This window comes from Littorina saxatilis, linkage group LG12 (genome assembly GCF_037325665.1).
Source record: "Littorina saxatilis isolate snail1 linkage group LG12, US_GU_Lsax_2.0, whole genome shotgun sequence".
In the NCBI taxonomy this organism is placed as follows: domain Eukaryota; kingdom Metazoa; phylum Mollusca; class Gastropoda; order Littorinimorpha; family Littorinidae; genus Littorina; species Littorina saxatilis.
The window spans coordinates 65,107,696-65,129,660 of record NC_090256.1 but is presented as its reverse complement, the minus strand read 5'-3'; the positions used below and the strand labels follow the sequence as shown (position 1 = coordinate 65,129,660).

The following is a 21,965-nucleotide window of genomic DNA, read 5'->3' as shown; positions in this document are numbered from 1 at the left end:
AATTTTTTATTTTATTTTTGCTGGAGGGGGGGGGGGGGTGCACCTGCACCCTGTGCACCCCCCTCGTTCGCCCCTGACTATGTAAATAAATAGATAACTAAGAGGTCAGTGTTGAAACAACACTTTTTTTTTCTAATCTTCAAGCAAAAAAACACTGTAGTCTCAAATCAGGCATTGGCAACATTAGCAATGATTGATAATACAATAAATCAGAATGGTTGAGGCTTTAATGATGTGTATGCTTTAAAACATGTGAGAATAGATTCCACACTCATATCATAAATAAATAAAAATAACCATGGTCTCTCACACGCACTTGGCAGTTAGCCAGTTAGGGTGTTAACAAAATCAAAAACTTTGAAGGTTACTTTTTCGAGTTTGAAGTTAAGATTGCATACCTTAGAAGGACAGGGGGATTAAAGAAAAGACGGGAAATACCTAATCGAGCGTGAAAAGTCCTTGTGCTGCATTCCGGAGAAAAATACCAATAACCACACGAGATGCATAATAATACATTTATCGTGCGCCTGTGGAATAACGAGCGTTAACTCCCTTTGTTTTCCGGAAGTTGGGTAACACACGTTGACATCCTGTTTGTGCCGCAAGATTTTACTTGTGATCAAACCGAAGTCAACATATGCTGTGATTTTTAGTTTGGATTCTCCGGTGTTGAAACTGGTCTGAATCATGAGTTCCACATTTGTGTTTCTAGGTAATTAGCAAGGATTGCTTCATTGTAGAAAAAGACGCAACACGCGTACACGTTCTTCCTTGAAGTTGAACGTCGTCTGCTTCACCGTTCATTTTCATATCACTTTCATGACTTATAGTGGAGCTCTTCTTTCTCCTTTTATTCTGTGAAAATGTAAAGACTCATTTTACATCTGACTTAGAAATGAAGCCACAAGTACATTACAATTACTGGTTTTTGTTCTCTAATTTTATTTTAATTTTATGGCTGAGCAGAAGGAGTCTAGTGTCAGTGAAATTCTATAACAATTAAGCCAAGAACTTTGAAGTCAAATTTAGATTCAGTTTTCCCATATGTATAATAGATAAAGCAGAGACAAATATTCAGTTGGCTTCTTAATTACTGATGTTTGTTAGCTTTTCACTGGTACATCAGGGACCTATATTTGTCTATGGTCACATGCAGACGAAAGAAACAATTAAAGTTACAAATGCTGCAATAGTTTTTGCCCATAATTGTCTCGTATGTGTGCTGTGACGTACATTAATTACAGGGCGGGCGCCGTACATTTAACTGTTGCGTATTCATGTTTGTCATATGTTTCACTCTCAATGAAGATTTCTCTGTGTTCAACTTCCAGGGGGAGCAGTGCTGGCCCTACTGTTGGCAGGGTATTTTGGACAGAAATACATGCCACCACCAAAGCCAAAAATCATTGGAATTGATCTGGGTAAGACTATTTATATGGTTTATGGTTTGTATTAAAAGGATCCCCATGCAGACCGGCACGGTTGGCCTAGTGGTAAGGCGTCCGCCCCGTGATCGGGAGGTCGTGGGTTCGAACCCCGGCCGGGTCATACCTAAGACTTTAAAATTGGCAATCTAGTGGCTGCTCCGCCTGGCGTCTGGCATTATGGGGTTAGTGCTAGGACTGGTTGGTCCGGTGTCAGAATAATGTGACTGGGTGAGACATGAAGCCCGTGCTGAGACTTCTGTCTTGTGTGTGGCGCACGTTATATGTCAAAGCAGCACCGCCCTGATATGGCCCTTCATGGTCGGCTGGGCGTTAAGCAAACAAACAAACAAACAAACAAACAAACAAACAAACAAAATCCCCATGCAGGCAGGAAAGAGTAAAACTTTCAAAGAGAGCATGCTACTTCAAGTGCTGCTATACTTGACTTGCATCCTTCAACTTTCAAGCAACCTATAGCTTTAATTGCCTCATCCCCTTCGTCCCTTTATTTTTGAAATCATAAATATTTTTAATATGCTGGCCTGGGAATGATACACCTTTCGTCGTAAATACGACGAAGTCCTTTTCTAATTGTGTAAGAAAAGAGCCTCCGTGTGCCCTTAAAATTGTTTAAAACGCAACATTTTCCCGTCAGTACGCCCAAACCACTTTTACTCATTCCCAGGCCTGAATATGTAATCACCCAAAGAAAACAAGTTTTATTGTGTAAGAACAAGGAATAAATATGCATCGCTTCAATGTGTCATTCGTTTACTGTTCCACTTTTTGTTCTCCAACATGTGGGCACAAAGATATGTTTTTAATTTTAGTGTTATTTGTTGTTTTAGTGATTTTTCACTACCTATTTTATTCATGTTTTTATTATTTAGTTAGTGGAAGAATCTTTTGTAATGTATCTTTGATGGTGTATCCTTTTAATTAAGCGTTGTTGACTATGAATGTAGATGTAAATGCTTGTATAACTGTGTTTTAATTTTAAATGTGTCAAGCGCAAAGAGCATAATTGTAAAGTTATGATGTTGCGCTATATAAATGCTCATTTATTATTATTATTATTATTAACCCTTACACTGGTGCAATTCTGTAACACATGTTACATAGCCCCTGGTGAATTAACAGAGAGAAAAATAAAGAAAAACGGTCATATAGGTTTTCGCATCCATGGGAGGTAATCGGAACCAACCAAACAGACTGAGCCAGTAGCGCGACATATGTCGTGACAACCAGGTGACAGTATACGTAAAGTAGCGGGACATATGTCGCGACAACCAGCCTAAGGGTTAACAGAGCTAGTGTGGATCAACAGACTGCCAAGCTACCCATAGATTCCACACTAGGGGTTGATATATCTTCTTCTTGTCGATCGCACTAGATATATTGTCAGCCGGGACAGCGAGACGAATGATGCCGTCTTCTCCAGGTCTTCCTTTCCTCCGTACAGCTTGCAGTGGAGGGAGACAATATATGTACACAAGGGTGATGGTATCATTCCATCTTTGATTGTACCCTGTGTTATCCTAGTCGTGTGTTGCAGGGACAACGTACTCTTGTGTTGGGGTGTACCATGCTGTGACTGGGGTCATTGATGTCTTGGAGGTGGAAGACAGGCATCGCTGTATACCCAGTGTGGTTGCTTTCAGGTACTGCTGTTATGCTGCTTTCTAGTGTACGGCAGATGTTGCTTTGTGTGTATATCCTTCACATTACCACCCCCCCCAGCCCCCCTTGTAAAAGCACTGAGGTCCATGTGTTCCTTTAACCCCTTCACTGCCACAGTATAACAGCATTTTCAACACGTGGTAGCAACTTATCCGAACGGTCTATGGGAAAGAACTGTGTTTAGAACCCCTACAAGTTGTTGGACAGTGGTTACCTCCCATTTAGTTTTCAGAAAATGTCCTGAAATGTTGTTGACACAAATCCCACGTATGATTATGGGCGTACGACAAACTGAAAATGACCATGTATTACATACGGGGTGGGCAGTGAAGGGGTTAAGAAGTGTTTTGTGCCATATTGTACTTTGTATGTCATAGAAAGAATATGGCAAAGTTATTGAAGGCAGTCAGCAGGCATGGGAATTGTCCGCCGAATGGCGGATTTCCGCCGAATTTTTTTTTTGTTCCGCCGAAAATGCAAAAATGTCCGCCGAAAAAATAAAGGGGGGAGGCACACAAAAAAAGCACCGGTTACTTTGGCCTTTGCGCAAAAGCCCGCGAAAACTTTCTGTACTTTGTTCACGCACTGCTACTGCCTCAGTTATTGAACTATTATGTTTGAAAGTAAACCAGATTGCACAGATTGTGTTACAAGTTACATTTTCCTGTTTGTCTCAACAGATAAATTTTTTTACAAATTTAAACCATATATAATACATGTAAGCAAAATTTGGTACATTTTTGTACTAAAAACTCTGATTCTAAAAACAGAATTTAATGGCAAACTTGGAGCTCAGATGACACCAGATTGCACCATCTGGGTTCTTTGGAGAAAAAAAATTTCCGGGGGGGCATGCCCCCGGACCCCCCTAGTAAGGCTAGGCGCTTCGCGCCGTCGACTTGACGCTTCGCGTCTTCAGTTATAAATTTTCCGCCTTTTTTACAATTTTCAATTCCCATGCCTGAGTCAGGCATGACATGATTCAATCAAATGTAATTTTGTATTGTTCCTCAGAGCATGATAATTATCAATATTGCTATTTCATATGTTACGTGGATTTCCATTGGTCAATTGGGCAAAACTGAGCTCATTGTAAAAGTGATATCGACGACATTTCCGTCGATATCAGTTTTGATATCGACGACCTCTTTATTGCTTCCCCACTTCAAAAACAAAAACACCTAAATTTAAAAATAAACAAATATATATGAAAATGTAATGATCCCAGAATTTGTTTGAGCAAGTGACTAAAGACTTTTTGAAAGAAAAGACATTTTTAAATACTGAAAAGTACAAGAAAAGAGTGAACAAAAAGAAATAATAATCAGAGGGAGGGATATGGAACAGCCAAAACTGAGACAAATACTTTTGTAATTTCTTTACAGTAAATACAAAATGTCCAGAGAATTAGCAATATATCTAACATTGACTGACTGTGTGATGATATCTTCTGCTATTGGTCTGTTTCGACAGTGATATCAAAATCTCGACCTCCGGTCTCGATTTTGATATCACTGTCTCAAAAGACCATAGCAGAAGATATCATCACACAGTCTGTCAATATTGGGTAAAACAACTTCTACAGTGTTTCTTTACATTTTATCTGTAGCATCTACAAGTTTGGTTTGTCATGATTGTGCCATGGAAAGGTTACACCCACTTAATTCTTTGAAGTTAATGGCTGAGCCAGGGACCTTTTAAGTTCCCCAATTTAAGATTCCCTCCCTTTTAGGACCCTGTATTCTCAGATTTTCTTTTCATAACCTCTATAAATGTACCCCCATTTTAAGACTCTTTCTTTTTTTTAAGAACTGATTTGATCAGGGGGGTTCCACTGTATATGATACTATTACAGTCAATTCCGGATAATCGGCCAATTCCGGATAATCGGCCAATTTTCCCTGGGACCGAATCTTTTCTTCATTCGTAGTTATGTGTTAAAATGTTCGGTTAATCGGCCACTTCGGATAATCGGCCATAGTTCAGTCAGTCCCAAAAGTGGCCGATTAACCGGAGTCGACTGTATTTCAGATTAGGAGCCGTATGATACTATGTTAAAAAATAAACCTGGCGGTGCACTAAGCGGTGGTTGCATGGTCCCTTTACACAAACAGCTGTTATAAAATGACCATTTGACTGACACCAACAGAATTACATGACAACCACATGCTTGTATCTAACTTACAAGTAATCTTTGTACAATCCTTAAAGCTCAGGAATGCAGAAGAAGAAAAAAAGAGGAGCTCCACTGAACCACTTTTTAATTTTTGTTGTTGAGAAACGACATCAACTAAACAAATCAAAACATCTCGTCTTGACCCTTTCATCCGAAGTGAAATCTTTGATGTCAAAAGTGAAACTAGGTCTGAGACGATGTCATTATGGGAATGATGGTTTAATTCATGTAAAAATTAATTCTGTCACTTCTGCATGTCTCTTGTGGAACTGAAAAGACATTCCGAGAATTTCTTTTGCCTTTGTAACTTTGTCATAATACCAGCAGAAAATGACTCATATGTGACCCTCCACCACGAAATGAGTCGCGTGTCACCTCTCGTGGTTCTGCGCTAGGCTTAAATATAAGTCAGGGGAGTGTCTGGTAACAGTGTGAGGGTCACCTTAGTCACAGGCTTATAACTCAAACAGTTTTCGCTCTTTTCCAAAACGGTTTTCACCACTGGATAGAGCATAAAAAACTATTTAGGAAAATGTAAAAATATGAAAATAATGCAAAGGTGACATGCGACTCATTCAGTCACTGCCAGGCTGTGCATGTATTTGTATTGTGTATTTATTAACGTCTGATTTGTGTGTGCAGTGATGACGGCATAGTGGTGGGCTACAAGGCTGTGGCCCAGGCTGAACACAATCACCAGAACACGCTCTACGATGCCAAGCGCTTTATCGGCAAGAAGTTTGATGCTGCAGAACTGGCTGAAACTCAGAAGCAATATGCTTTCAAGGTTTGGTGCCAATCACAATTAACTTACATGTGTGCCTCGCTGACAGAATCTTTTTCTGGCTATTGCTTTGATAGGCTTTATACAAGCTTACCGATTCCATTTATTATCTCTTCTACCTTGATTTTTATATGTGATGGTGCACAGCAAAACTCTGTGTAAATGTAATAGGATTTTTTGGGTATACAAAATGCAATTTAAAGCCATGCACTAGAGCAAAGGACCCTGAACCACATGCAAACAACAAAAACATATTCATTCTATCTTTTTTAGTTTGAAAATGTTGAACTTTTGAATAAACAGGGGTCTAGTACCCAGGTTTGTGGAAATTAATCCCAAAAGATACATAATTTCAATTGAACAGATGAATAAAGGGAAGTAATCAAAATAAGCTGTTTATTTTTGTTTAATTTCGCCCGAAAACCACATTTTGTGTGTGCATAAAAAAGCTCAGAATGTAATCATCTTTACAGTTTTACCAGCTGACTGTTTTCAGCATGAAACTTGAAGGAGTGTTGTGAGACTTACACTGCCACTGGGTTTTCCCATACTATCAAATACACTATTATAACCAGGTTTTCACTTGTTACCAGCCTCACGAGAGAGACAGTGAATAACTTTGTAAATTGAACGGTCTAAATAATGATATTTCACTCTTGAAGGCATTATTTCATTGATGACCCCAAAAATGAGCTTATATGGTAAGCATTATGCTGAATACCAATACCATCGCCTACTTTAAATCATTACATGTATTTCTTGCAGGTCAAAGAGTCTTTTTGGTAGAGCTGATTGTTCATAGTGAATGTAAATATAAGTGATAAGACAAGCAATTACCAAATCAAGTAAGGTCTTGAGATGTGACTTGTTTACTATACTGTTAAGCTACACAGAATAAGATAGCATGTATTAAACACTTTGTGTCAGTATAGTAGTTCATCAGTTTCAAGACCAAAGAAGAAAAAGTGTCAAGAAACAGAAGAAATTGTTACATTCTAATAACATTAAGGTAAGCGTAAGCACCTCATGAATAAAATTTAAAAAAACAGGGAGCATTAAGCCCTACAAAAAAGAGGACATTTTAACCCGGGGGATCTTGGAAGTTGGAACAGAAGTTTCTCTGTGCCAAAGCTTTATATACATTATAAGATGTTTGATGGGTTGTTGACAGACCATCTTTTTTGTCGGTCCAAGGGGAAGCATATTGTCTTTTGTTTCATATTTATTGACCAAGGCCGAAGGTTGATATGCCCCCCCGAGGACCGACAAAAAAGATGGTCTGGCAACAAACCACCAAACATCGTTTTTGTCATCATTCGCTGATGTCTGACTGATTAACAGTAATAATGAGTCTTTTTCTGCTCTTTCCAGTTGGAGGCGGATGAACACGGCATGATCCGTTACGTTGTCACTGTGAACAAAACAGAACGGCGAGTGACGCCTGAAGAAGTTGGATCCGTGATTGTTGGAACGTTACGCTCTGCTGCAGAACGCAATCTGACTGTACCTGTCAAAAAAGTGGTGATGTCGGTGCCCGCTGAGTTTGATGACGCGCAAAGAAATTATACCAAGAAGGCAGCATCCATTGCAGGTAGGTTTTGCTTCCTGTATTGGAAAGGGATCACATTTGTTTTGGTTTCCTTTCTTGCTTTTGGGTTGTTTTACTTCGCATGCATGGGAATTTTGGCATTTGATGCCGAGTTCTTGGCATTGGCTCACATACACACAGAGACACAGCCACATGCACAAGGGAGACTATTTGATTCTTATTTGCAAAGATTCGCCATTGTATTTGTATGCATGTACTTTCCATTGCCTTTGGTCAAAGAGTTGTAAATTACCTCTTTTCTTAAATTTTGATTACATAATTTCTGTGAGAAAACTTTCTTTGTGCCCCCTTTGTTAATAACTTTTGGCTGAATTGGGAGAAACATAATTCACCTTAAACCTGTTAGATTTTGTATGTGCATTCACCTATTCATGTTAGCTATTCATGTTTCATTTTAGAAACAAATGTTAGCATCTCGATTCATTGTTTGTTTCGCTTCAAGAGAAAATCTTAAACTCCATTCCTCATTGAATTGTAACAGGACTAGAGGTACTACGTGTGATCAATGAGCCGACAGCAGCAGCACTGGCATACGGACTTCACAAGAAGACAGGCCTGCAGAATGTTCTAGTGGTTGACTTGGGGGGAGGGACGCTGGACGTATCCCTGCTCAACGTGCAAGGGGGCATGTTTCTCACGCAGGCAATGGCTGGTATGTTTGGGGCAGTACATTTACGGTGGAACCTCCCCCTTGTTAATACCAAACCAATTTAACAACCACCCCCCCCACCCCTCCGCCTCTTGTTTCATTACCCCTCTGTAAATTTCCCTCCATTTTAAGAACCCTTGTTCTCAGATTTTAGGAGGTCTATCAAAGGAGGCTTCACTGTACTCATCTTCTTCAATTAATCATTTTTTATTATGTGTTTTTGTGTGCATTTTTACGTTCAGTAAAGGTACGTCCATGTGCTTGGTTGCTGTAGGTTTTGCATCTGACTGTGTTTGATATTTGGATTGTAAAGACAAGCTATGTTGCTTGACATGGCTTTTGTTCACTATTCCATAAAGAAAAGGTACGTTGTTCAGTTTGAAGTTCATTCATTTCATCAGCCGGCGTCTGTGAACTGTAGCTTCTCAGCTAATGTTAGAAACTTAGTCCTGTATATTTATTTTGGGATGAGAGAATGTGAGGTCAGGACTAAAAACATTAAAAACCTTTTTGCACAGAAAAGAATACACTTGGTATGCTGCAGCCTATTCCCAAGAATAGGTAGGCTCCAACTTGAAGTGGCTGTCAATTCGTCACAACTATACCTAACAAAAAATCCAAAAAACTAAAGATACAAACAAACACACACACAAAAGTTTCAGTACTGTCGCATAAGTTGCACGTGCTTCATTCGGTACTTTTCTGAAAAACAAAAATCCAAACATCTTGTGTTTTTGTTGCAAATTAGAGTGGCTTTTTATATTTAGTCAAGTTTTGACTAAATATTTTAACAGAGAGGGGGGAATCGAGACGAGGGTCGTGGTGTGTGTGTGTGTGTGTCTGTCTGTCTGTCTGTCTGTCTGTCTGTCTGTCTGTGTGTGTGTGTGTAGAGCGATTCAGACCAAACTACTGGACCGATCTTTATGAAATTTTACATGAGAGTTCCTGGGATTGATATCCCCGAACGTTTTTTTCATTTTTTTGATAAATGTCTTTGATGACGTCATATCCGGCTTTTCGTGAAAGTTGAGGCGGCACTGTCACGCTCTCATTTTTCAACCAAATTGGTTGAAATTTTGGTTAAGTAATCTTCGACGAAGCCCGGACTTCGGTATTGCATTTCAGCTTGGTGGCTTAAAAATTAATTAATGACTTTGGTCATTAAAAATCGGAAAATTGTAAAAAAAAAATAAAAATTTATAAAACGATCCAAATTTACGTTCATCTTATTCTCCATCATTTTCTGATTCCAAAAACATATAAATATGTTATATTTGGATTAAAAACAAGCTCTGAAAATTAAATATATAAAAATTATTATCAAAATTAAATTGTCGAAATCAATTTAAAAACACTTTCATCTTATTCCTTGTCGATTCCTGATTCCAAAAACATATAGATATGATATGTTTGGATTAAAAACACGCTCAGAAAGTTAAAACAAAGAGAGGTACAGAAAAGCGTGCTATCCTTCTTAGCGCAACTACTACCCCGCTCTTCTTGTCAATTTCACTGCCTTTGCCATGAGCGGTCGACTGACGATGCTACGAGTATACGGTCTTGCTGAAAAATGGCATTGCGTTCAGTTTCATTCTGTGAGTTCGACAGCTACTTGACTAAATGTTGTATTTTCGCCTTACGCGACTTGTTTTTCTTCTGACTGCTGTTTGAAGAAAACTGTTATATTATACAGAAGTGAAGCTAACAAAAATTCTGTGATTTCTTTTTTAACTAAATATATTCATGCCTTTTAATTTCTCTCGCAAGTAGCCAGCAACTCATTCCTTGAAAAGGTGGGGCAAATATTTAGGGTAACAGTGTACGCTGTCTTTTCTGTCAACCTAAACAGGAGTCGATATTGTTTGAGGTTCCTTGCAAGGAAATGGCTTCTTGCACACTGAGTATTCGACCTTTCCCTGTTTAAGGGGAAGGTCGTACATCCGGTTGTTTTCCTGTTAGCGTGTGCACATGGGTTGACTAAAACAGCTTCTTTATTCTTCAGCAAAAGCGCTGAGTTGCGTGCAGGCAAAAATAGAATGAGGCCTAGGCTGTTTTGACGTTATCCCATTTCTGGGTAGCTGAGTAAGTGTTGTGTGTAAATATATTCACACGTCAAAGCAGACGTCTCCAGTGCCAATAGTAAAAAGTTAATGCTGGGTGGCGCCGTCCAACTTTTGAGAAATTATGACATATGCAAAAGGCTTAAGCTTCTGTGTTGTAATACATGTTATTGATTTGCATTGTTTTTACATTCTTACATTTTAACATAGATATGTGAATGGGTTTTACTATCGGATAGTTGATTTAGGATTATAACGGCTTCCTAGGTGGTTCTCTCCCTTTGAAGTTTGATAATGAATTGGTACATGATATAAATAAAATACTGTCAGCTTTTTGGTCAGTTATTTGCCACACAGACATTAGAATTTCTTTTTTTAATTTAATTTTTTTTTCTCCTCATGATAATTGGTTTGTTAGTTGTTACATTAGCCATTGAACAATAATTAGATTAACTGAAATGATATTCCTTAATTTTTGGCAGTATTGCAAAGTTAATGTGTTTTCCTTATGTTTACAGGATGTCTATAGATTCACACTTGCCTTAGTTGTTAACACTTTCACATAATACAACTTACATACCTAAACTTCAACTTGTGAGTAATACATAGATAGTGTATTTTGAAAAATTAGGGCTGAAGCCAGTCACTTAACTACACTCAGTAGTAAAGTTATTTCCTTGTGCTGTTCATATTGGAAAATCCCACAGTGACAAAAGCCTTGTTTTACACTCGCTGCGATTCGTCACTGCAGGCCGGCGTAAGCCCGAGTGGCTTCGTGCGTCTATCAATAACTTGGCGGAAAGGCTGGTTTAAACATACGGGCACGTCATGGATATATAACATTAGGAGAGTAGCTTGTTGACGTGAACTGTTTCTTTCCCTAGCATCACGCACTGGGCTTAGGTCGTATTGACGTTTTACAAGGTTACGTAAAAAAAACCAAGGAATAATTTGAATATTGATTAGTGGAGCACCATAATAGAAATCTTTATGAATTGATCCATTTGATTTAGCTCAGCTGTTACCATATGCTTCAGCAAAGACTTGAGTTAAAATACATGTACATGTGCATGCAGAGAAACTTGGGCTCCGAAAGTGGCAGTCATCGCCATGACATCCTTTCTCCCTGCATATTTTGGACAGCATTCTGTGCTCCTGATACAAAACAAAAACTGACTACAGGCTGTCAATTTCAGAGCGTGTTTTGTGCATCTGAAAAAGCCAGATGTCATTTATAGAAGCAGGATTGGTTATAGAAGTGAACAGCAGATATATATATAAAAATGCTGGTCGACGTAGTTGAAAGAACAATTATGCCTCCACTTTTGTGAACATAAATGACACAAAAAATTAACAAGTGGTCAGAGAGACTATTATGTAGTTTTATAGCTGAAAGGATAGACATTATGCTGTGATCTGACACAAACATAATTGTTACTACCTATATGGCTTTGTATTTGAAGGCTTGCATTGATTTTTAAATTATGGAATTGCATGATTTTTACAATACGTGTACGTGATGACTGTCAGACTTTTTGTTTTTCTTTTAATTTGAAGTCTGAAAAATGAGGTAGATTTTCAGTGATAAAAACTCAAGGTAAAATTGATGGATGCTGTTTGTATCAGTCCATGTATGATGTGCATAATGCTCATATATACCTTCTCAAACTATTAATCAGATAATTTTGTCCATTACACGTGAGTTGAAAACTTGACGGTCATGTAACATTAACATCTTTTAACTACCTTCCTTCCCAAATAAGTCACTGTGTTCACCAAACACCGATAGGGGTACACAAAAAATCAGAAAAAAAGCAGATAAATAAATAGGAATAAAAAACGAAATTTGATAGCTTTTAGGCAGAAGTTATCCGTCCCAGTAAATCATGCATGATCATGCAGCGCGACAGAAATGTAGGCATATTAAAACATGTATACATGTATTCTATGTCTGTTAACTGTTGGGAGTGTCATACAATACATACTATTCAAGTGTGACGTGGGGCGGTAATCTCATCGACAAGCAATGAAGGTCACAGACTTAGGCCCTTCTTTAGTGTGTCATGGGGTGTATAGACTATTTACGACATCCCTCACAGCGGGAATTCCCAATAGCTTATCAACCAAAGTCATGACTCATTTTTAAAGGCTTAAGCTCTCGCAAGAAGAAGAAGAAAGGCTTAAGCCTGCACTTTACTTTTTTACTGTGTGGATATATTTGTTAATGCAGTCACTTTTGCACAAAAATTTCAAAGAATTTGCCTTGTAAGCAATATATATATATGCAGCCTTCAATATGGGAGTAAACCATATGGCATATCTATGAGAACTTGGCAACAGGTCAAAACAAACAATCAAGCCATGACTAAAAAGTGTTGACACATAAAAAGTCAGTCATCTAATATCTCTTTTACTCTACTTCTGTGTTAATGGGCATGCTCAGCATGAATCTCGCCTCTCTCTCTCCCTCTCCCCCCCCCTCTCTCTCCCTCTTTCTCTCTCCCCCCTCTCTCTCTCCCCTCTCTCTCTCTCTCCCCTCTCTCTCCCTCTCTCTCTCCCTCTCTCTCCCTCCCCCTCTCTCTCTCTCTCTCCCTCTATCTCTCTCCCTCTATCTCTCTCTCCCTCTATCTCTCTCTCTCCCTCTCTCTCTCTCTCTCTCTCTCTCGTCTCCCCATAGCTTTCTCTCTCTCTCGATCTTTATCTCCCCCCCCCCCCCCCCGGCACCATAGCGTCTCCCCATCTCTTTCTGTATCCTTCTAAAAGAGCAAGCCAGATTAAAAAGTTTCATTGTTGGTACGTGTTGTTCAGATTCTTTCAAAGGAGTTAACAGTGTTACAATTGGGGGGGGGGTGTGTTCAGAAATCTCCACATTATATCACTACATTTTATATTATGAAGTAGTTTCCAGTCATAATATAAAACTTTCACAATGAAGATAAAATCTGAGCCCAAAAGGAACCACTTTTGAATTAAGCGAATATGAACCTGTGTTTTACAGATCGAGAGCTTGCCACGCAATTTACGACAACTTACCTCCACTCATCATCCTCTCCAAGACAAAAGAGAGAAACAAGTCGCATGAAGCGATATAAAAACATTTAGTCAGTCGGAATCAAACTAAAAGATCAACACCACAAACCAGTCATCACCGAGACAATATTAACCTTCGCCGGTCGTCGTGGGTCCGTGGGGACGCAGAAGGGTGTTTGATTGCAAATATCTCTTAAACTAGTTGGAATTTTTTAATGAGCTTTTAAGAATGCCTCAGACACCTAAAAAACTCTTATGACCTAAAAGATCATTAAATTTCAGCGAGAAGTAATTAAAAACACAAAGGCCAAATTTAAACTACACACGGAATACATCGTGGGGCCGAGCGGACCCATGTTTCTCAAACTGAAAGAACTTACATACAAACAGGTATTGGCTCTAAACATCATTTTCTAGGATCTGTTTAATTTTGGAGTTAATAAGCAATTAAGTCGCGTGGAGTGAAATTAATACATAACAATGTGGGTCCACACAGCCTCTTGACGTCTACAGAAGGGTATTCACGTTTTTCCTTTTTTGAGCAGCTTTAGTCCGCACGGTAATAATTAAATTAATAAATTAATTAAATTACTTCTCACGGAAATTTAACCACCGCGTCCACGGAAGGGGATGCATGTTTTTGCTTCTTTGGAAAGCATGGGTCTACGGAAGGGTATGCATATTTTTTTCTCCTTTGAGAAGCATGGGTCTGCACAGCCCCACGATGTCTTCCGTGTGTAGTTGATAACCCGGTCGTGCGAAGGTTAAGATAGTCTTGGCTAACCGCAACCGTAGTACTTACTGAACTTATTTTCTTTCATTATGAGGACATCTTTAGAGTAAACATGACATATCTATATATTTTTGAAATCAGGAGAAGATGAGGAACACAATGCAATAATTTTTTACTCTGCTTCTGAAAATTCAACTTTTAGTGACAACTTTAATGAGCAAAGTAATTAAGTTTGTTTTTAGCTACCGAGCTGAAAATAATGCAATACCATAGTCCGGACTTCGTCGAAAATTGCTTGACCAACATTTTAATTAATTTGGTTGAAAAATGAGGGTGTGACAGTGCCGCCTCAATGTTCACAAAAAGACGGATATGACGTCATCAAAGGCATTTATCCAAAAAATTGAAAAAACGTCTGGGGATATCATACCCAGAAACTCTCATGTCAAGTTTCATGAAGATCGGTCCAGTAGATTTCTCGGAATCGCATTATACATACACACATAGGCTACACATACACACACCACACCCTCGTTTCAATTCCCCGTCTATGTTAAAACATTTAGTTCAGTTTTGACTAAATGTAAAAAATGAACAAAAATTGTTCTGTCTGACTGCTTGGGTGGATGTTGCAGTGGAATACCTGTTGATTTGTTCTCCTCTTTTTTGGAGGGGGTGTTGGTGGTGTAGGATCAAAAGCTGTAATTGAATATGCCTGCTTTCGCTGCAAGAATCCTTTTTGATGATGCATTGGACACATGAAACTTATGTGATACGACAGTCAGTTTGTAAGGCCATAGAGTGAAGCAGTCAAAATATTCAAGCAGCTCAAAGTGTAAAACTCAACACATGTTTTTAAGTATGTTGATATGTCTGTGACCATACATACATGTTCCAACTAACATACCACTTAACTAAAAGTGGAACATGTTCATTATAATGTGTGCAGGTAACAATCACCTGGGAGGCCAGGACTTCAACCAGCGCTTGCTGAAGCACATGACGGGACTGGTCAAGGAGCGTTTTGGACAGCCGCTGACTGACAAGGCCGACACCCAGGCTCTCAGGCTACAAGTAGAGGAGGCCAAGCTGAACCTCACCCATCACCTAGAAACCCACATCTCTCTCAACCTTCATTCTTTAGGGGGGAAGCTTCTTCGGGAGTCTATATCACGTAGCTTGTTCGAAGATCTCAACTATGATCTTTTCAAAAAAGCTTTGCAGCCCATTGACAAGGTGCTGCAGGCTACAGAGCTCTCCAGAGATGAAGTCGACGAGATCGTCCTAGTCGGGGGGTCCACGAGGATTCCCAAAGTTCGGGAGCTGATTCGGGACTATTTCGGTAAAAAGCCGAACACGGCAATCGACCCGGAACTGGCGGTGGTCAGCGGTGTGTCTATACAGGCGGGCATTATAGGTGGGATGTGGCCCTTGACCGTCAGTGCTGTGGAGTTGCCCACAAGAGTGCGCAAGATTCATGTACACTGAGTGACCGTATTGACTGTGATACCGGTGTTTAAAAGAAAGGATCAAATGTGATATATATATATATATATATATATATATATGCCTTGTGTGACAGTGGTTCAAAAAGGTTTTAGTAATTTATTATTTACATTTCTTTTCTGGTGCCAGGGTTTCAAATTTGTGTTTCAAAATATATGTTGTGTGTGGTTAATGTGAGGATGTATAGAGGTGTGTTTTTGGATTCTGTATGCCAGCTTGTGAAAGAACGTGTGGATGTGTGTGTGTGTGTGTGTCAGAGTGTGTGCAATTTTATTGGTGTTGCGTACCTTTCATTTCTCTCCTGTAAATAACATGGCCCCTGCCCCAAAAACATTCCATTTTATCATACTTCAAGTTCATTTGCTTTGACCAAACTTTGTTTCTTGCATGTGAAAAAATATTTGCAGAAAATCAAAACATCTACCAGGAGGGTTTTTCAAATTTGTGATATCATCTATAAATAGCGAACAGCAACCAGAACTGCCCTTTGATAGTTTCAAAATGGATGTTTCAGTAACTCAGCCCTGCAGCGCTTGCAAACAAGTTTTCAAACCAGTGGAAACACTAATTCAGGATTGACACTTGTGGGGAACAGCTAGCTCTGTCTATAAACATTAAAGGCCATTGTGAAAACAGTTCATCTCACCATCTCAGATCTGGTCAGGCATATTAAGACCATCTCTCCACTTTGTCACATACCAAGAATAACCAGCCTGGGTGCTCTCTGTGCACAGTGGTATTTTGCTGTTCAAGAATTCATTTCTTTTTCGGAAATTAATCCATCAAAAAATTCCAATTTGCCACAGCAAGCAGTCAAGGTGTTGATTGTCTTATCCCATGTAACAGCTTGGCCAGTTCTGAGGCAAACTGGTCCAAGAGGTGGAATGGGCCTTTAAGTTTCTCCTTCTTCCTACCCATTAAAGGAAAAGGCATGAAGCTGAGAATGCTGAAAACTGACATTTTCAATACGATATGAGTAACTTTAGTAAGTTAGCGGATGCTTTGTTTTACAAAAAAGAGAGGTGTATCTCCCTTGATGCCTTGGTTTGAATGTTTTATGTTTATTTGAAAAGAAAAATCAAAGTGACACTGCTTGAAAAACATGTTATGGCTGGCATGAGTCAAAAACAAGTTGACGGTGGGTGTGTTGTTGGGGGTATTTGTGTTAGATACCAAGGGGTACTTGGTGTGACTTTTGAAATGGTTTTTAACTGAAAGTTGTTTTAGGTTGTGGAATGTGAAAGAATGTCGGAGACTTTTTGCTTTAGTTGTGAATTATGTTCATGTTAGTCGCATTATTTCTTCAGGCGTGACTTTTCTTAAACCTTTTGTGAATGTTATTGTGGAATAAGAATACGGGTAGGTGTTATTCAAACTTACTTATGGCCTATCTGCATTTGATCTTAATTTGCCTCTCTTGCATATGTCATGATCTAACCAGTTTTGTGTTCTGGATGATGGTACAATGTATTTAAAAAGTCTCAAATAAATTTAAAGGAAAATGTTTCATTGAGATTCATGTTTTCCCTTTTGTCTTTATGATGTTGCCTGTTTTGTATCTACCTTTTCTTCTTCTTCTTCTTCTTCTTCTGCATGTGTGGGCTGCAACTCCCACATTCAAGTTGTACGAGTGGGCTTGCATATGCCTGGCCGTATTTTCCCCACACATTTATGCAGTCATACTCCGTTTTCAGGGGATGCACATGCTTGGTATTTTGTGTTTATTTAACCCACTGAACTCTAACATGACAGAATTTGTTTCGTGTGTACTTAAGTCTTGTGCTTGCGTGTACACATCCCCCCCCCCCCCCCCCCCCCCCCCGCGGGTTAGGGGGAAGAATTTACCCGATGGGGAGGTAAGAGGCGACTAACTGATTCTGTTTCTCCTTTTGCCCTTGTTAAGTGTTTCTTGTAAAGAATATAGTCAATGTTTGTAAAGATTTTAGTCAAGCAGTATGTAAGAAATGTTAAGTCCTTTGTACTCGAAACTTGCATTCTCCCAGTAAGGTCATATATTGTACTACGTTGCAAGCCCCTGGAGCAATTTTTTGATTAGTGCTTTTGTGAACAAGAAACAATTAACAAGTGGCTCTATTCCATCCCCCCCTTTCAAGTCTCGTCGCGATATAACCTTAGTGGTTGAAAACGACGTTAAACACCAAATAAAGAAAGAAAAGGAAAGTGTACACACCAAGGCACTAACAGGTCTAAACATAAGTTGACCTGGAAGATTGGAAAAATCTCCACCCTTATCCCACAAAGAACAGCCAGGATTTGAACCTCGAACATTCCACATGGAAGGCAGATTTCTTTACCATTATAGGCTGTGGCACCCGTCTTATAGGCCTTTCTGTTTTAGTGATTTTTGTTGATGGTTTCTTTCTAGTGTTTGTTTGTATTTGTTTTTGTTGCTTTGTTGTGATTCTTCCTTTGTTGAACACTACAAATTACAGTACATGTAGCAATAACATTAACAACAACAATAATAAAAGTTAAAACAATAACACAACAAAACATCAACAACAACCACATGTACAACACATACATACTCCTGAACAGGAGGCGTTATAGTGGGACTTTCCTTTAAAGACACCCAGTGCCCCCTCCTTCCAAATGAAGACTTCCTCTCATTTAAGACCTGCTCTCTCAGAATTACTGTTCATAACCCCCCTTTTTAGGAATCTTCTTTTTTAAGATCTTATTAAAAACAAATGTACAGATGTTTGGGGGGGGGGGGGGGGGGGACGCACTGTACAAGTACACGAACAGGGAAAGCACTGAGTTTACCAAGGTATAACCTTACACTGGTGTGACTTCCAGCAGAGATTGTGTATAGGAACAGTATATCTCCTTTTAGTTTCGTGAACTGCATTTACATCCTGGTTGCTGTTTGTCTACACCAGGTTGACAGGACAATCCCAGCTGTAGGTCATTTTTCCCACATCAAAATCCTGTCTCAGGGGTGAATTTCACCCCTTTTTTCCTTAAGGGAAACTTCTTCTTCTTCTGCGTTCGATGGTTTGTACGGCCATATTATCGTGGGAGCGTAGACAGCCGATTTTCTCCCCACGCCAAGTTGGCTGCTGTCTTCCGTCTTCGGTGGTTGAGGTTCTTACTCAGGGTTGCCTCCTCCCCAAGAGTAGCTGCCTTGCTGGGCTGTCGAGTCCACTCTACCCGGGTTTGACGTCGAAGTTTTCCTTCTCGTAGCCTTTGCCTTTCCCAAGGCGCACACAAGGCAGTGCGGGTTTTGAAATCGGAGTTGTCCTTCTCCTAGATGAGCGACCATCCAAGGTTAACGAGCCCCATCTGCCCGAAGCAGCTGGTTTTAAGGCGCCAGTGACCCGCCTGCATCCCTTCTCCTGTTAGTCGAAGACAGGGCCCGCCACGTGAAGGCCAGGAGCTGGATTTGACTGTCAGAGGTGTTTGGAGACACGAAGCCATTTGGAGCATTTCTTGGGAAGTAGGCGCTTATCTCTACTTCCACCCGGCATAACAGTCCTGGGGCCCCCCTTAAGGGAAACAACACCCCTAAGTTCACAGCCGCAGGTACAAATATATACTCTTGACCTTAACATAATAAGTTTCTGACCGAACACTCAGGTTTACACAACGGACCTGCAGCTTTGTATTTTTTTCTTAAAAATTATTATTTCAGCATCACACATATGCTTTTATTATCAGCACGCGGAGAACAGAAGTTTATACTTAAAGTGACACACTGACTAGAAGTGTTATGTATCGTTATTGTTATATATTACGGGTAGCTCTAGAGTACTGAAGGGACTAACAGAACATTTTTTTATAAGTTTTTGCCCACCCACGTCTTCTGTTTTTTTTTTATGTTCCCCTTCAAGTTATTTTAAAAAACACCCACATTTGATTCATTTTCGTATTTTTCTCTTAAAATCGATTCGAGACGATCGGACCATTAATTATGGAGATGAAATAATTGTTGAGGTGTTCTTGTGAATGATGGCTTCATCAAATTAAGCCGCTACTCAAAAATCTATAGCTAGTATTCCGCTCCCCGGCAAGGCCTAGGTCGGTCAAATTTCTTTGCAGCGCGTATATATTTCACACGTGCATACGACAGGTGTCGTTTGCGAAGTGAATCGAGGGTCATGAAGAATTTTACAATACCTGGTGACCTAGTACTATATGGGCTTTAGAAGGGAGAAGATTTGCCTTACCGCTTTAGTACTTTGCATTAAAGACTGATCTAATTAATAAACCCTCCCGAAAAATTACTTTTGTTTGAAAGATGTTAATGATCCCCTTGTCAGAAACCGATTTAGTGTGAAAAGCAAGTCGTTGAACGATCAAAAAACAAGAAAGGTAGGTTGTTGGAACGTTTGTTATTGATTCTGAATTTGGAACGTTGGCAGTCTCTTTGTTTTTGGATTCGTTGAACAATCGTTTTTTTTAAAAACAGATACGAAACCAAGTATCGAGGTGCCCGCGCTCTAATGAGCTATCAGAACCGACTCTGTCAGTGCAGCAAATCACCAAGGACTAGCTAGTGTACCATAGATAGTCCTTTGTCGTACGCCAAAGACCTGTAGGACATGAAGGTGAACTCTCTCGCCAGAACTGAGAAACTGTACAGATATCTAGGAGCATGTGTTTTCTTTTTCATATCTATTTTCTCCGGACTCAAGCCTTTGTGTACACAATCACATGCAATGTCGCACGGCTATATATACACAGTAAACAAGGGCGGATCAATTCACTTTGGAGGGGGGGGGGTTACAAAATGACTGCGAAGATACAAGTTGACGGCGCCGAAGGCGCCTAAGCCTCTAGGGGGGTCCGGGGGCATGCTCCCCCGGAAATTTCTTTGCGTTGAAGCTAATTTCAAAGTCAAAATACCCAAGGGCGGATCTGGGGGGGGGGGGGGGGGGGGGGTTACACGGGTTACGTAACCCCCCCCCCACCCCCCAAAAAAGAGGTAATTTATTGGCTCAGGATGCACCAGATTTTGCTTCTTTGGATAAAAAAAAATGTCCGGGGGGGCATGCCCCCGGACCCCCCTCTATAGATCGAGGCTTAGGCGCCTTCGGCGCCGTCACTGAACTTGTATCTTCGCAGTCCGGCATTTTGTAACCCCCCATCCAAAGTGAATTGATCCGCCCTTGGTAATACCATTTATCATCACAAACTAGAATCCAAGTGCGGATGAGGGGGGGGGGGGGGGGATACATGGTCCAAAACTCGATCAGCAGCACGGTGCGTTTTCGAATAAATCGAATTTGGGGGATATTCACATTTACTGGCGTGTGCTAGATAGCGACTTTAAAATAGGACGTGACTAGTGACAAATAAAGTCGTGGATTTCCAAATATAATGATTCTTCAGAAAAATACAAAGTGCAAAGCTCAAGCCGAAAACATGAGTGGATAGATGACGGTATCAATCGGTCTAGGCCGCCAAGCACATGATGTGTTTCGGATTTTTCCGAAGTGAGTACACACATTTTGAGTCAAACCGGGAAGTCCCGAAATGACGCATTTCCGGCGAACGGCGGAGACGTCGTCGAAAGGTTAGTGATTATTTGTCCGCTTTTTCTTTTTATTCCAATGATAAAAGACTATCAGCATCGCATTACAAGGTGAAAAAGACTGAAGGAAGGGTGTGGTGGCTCAAGACGAAACAATTCCAAAGAACGTAAACATGGCGCAGACGTGGCAAATGGCGCCGGCGATGTCGACGGCTGTCTTTGTCTTCTTACGGGACTACTGCGTAGAACTTGACTGTTAAAAATTAGTGGCTTGTTACCACCCAAGAACTAAATTATTTGCAGCCAGTATTGGTCCCTTCTTTACCGAAGAGACATCAGTTTTCAAAGTGTTATGATGTTTTGGGGGATGGGTTGGCCCAGGGTACTTATCAGTCTTTCGTTGGATGATGTGCAAGTCCCGATGTCGAACCAGAGACTCAGTTTTAGACTAAACTAGTCGAACTTCGACTTGCTTTGAAATCTTATCAGTGTTTCAGCTACAGAACCATTTCATCAGTAACCAAACATTGATCATTGTCCTCTACGGGCAGAGGGTACTAAAACTACTACATCGAGATGCAATCATTTATTATTATATAATGTGACAAGGTAAACTGTCGAGTCATACAGCTATGCTATGCTATGCTAAATTTCTATTTTTGTCCCCAGGATAAGAATCTATTTGGGACATGAGGTGGTTGTACGCTAAGACGTTCAGTGTAAAGTGTTACGTACGGTGTTTTTAATCCAGTCAAAGAAAAACTGTTTGACTGTACCAGGGACCTATATTATAATATTTAGATCTAATGTAGGT

General features: G+C 40.0%; 2 protein-coding genes across 2 annotated transcripts in view; both read left to right on the top strand.

Annotated features, from left to right (window-relative positions):
• The first annotated feature begins 575 nt into the window (after positions 1-575).
• LOC138982553 (heat shock 70 kDa protein 13-like) lies at positions 576-17,160 on the top strand. The gene is made up of 7 exons (XM_070355867.1): positions 576-712; positions 1,332-1,421; positions 2,983-3,088; positions 5,926-6,070; positions 7,439-7,658; positions 8,158-8,328; positions 15,098-17,160. The coding sequence occupies exons 1-7, from the start codon at positions 688-690 to the stop codon at positions 15,634-15,636; spliced, it is 1,296 nt and encodes a 431-aa protein (XP_070211968.1). The 5' UTR covers positions 576-687; the 3' UTR covers positions 15,637-17,160.
• Positions 17,161-21,144: 3,984 nt separating this feature from the next.
• Positions 21,145-21,965, top strand: part of LOC138982554 (RNA-binding protein RO60-like) — a 38,832-nt gene continuing 38,011 nt past the window's right edge. Inside the window, exon 1 of the mRNA XM_070355868.1 lies at positions 21,145-21,193. The gene's annotated coding sequence lies outside the window, so the exon portion shown is untranslated. The remainder of the gene's footprint in view (positions 21,194-21,965) is intronic.

Excerpts from the sequence above, each read along its gene's own strand:
- LOC138982553 (XM_070355867.1), top strand. The coding sequence starts at position 688 with ATGAGTTCCACATTTGTGTTTCTAG. Across the intron at positions 713-1,331 it reads TTCCACATTTGTGTTTCTAG|GGGGAGCAGTGCTGGCCCTA; the intron begins GTAATTAGCAAG and ends TTCAACTTCCAG. Across the intron at positions 8,329-15,097 it reads TCTCACGCAGGCAATGGCTG|GTAACAATCACCTGGGAGGC; the intron begins GTATGTTTGGGG and ends TAATGTGTGCAG.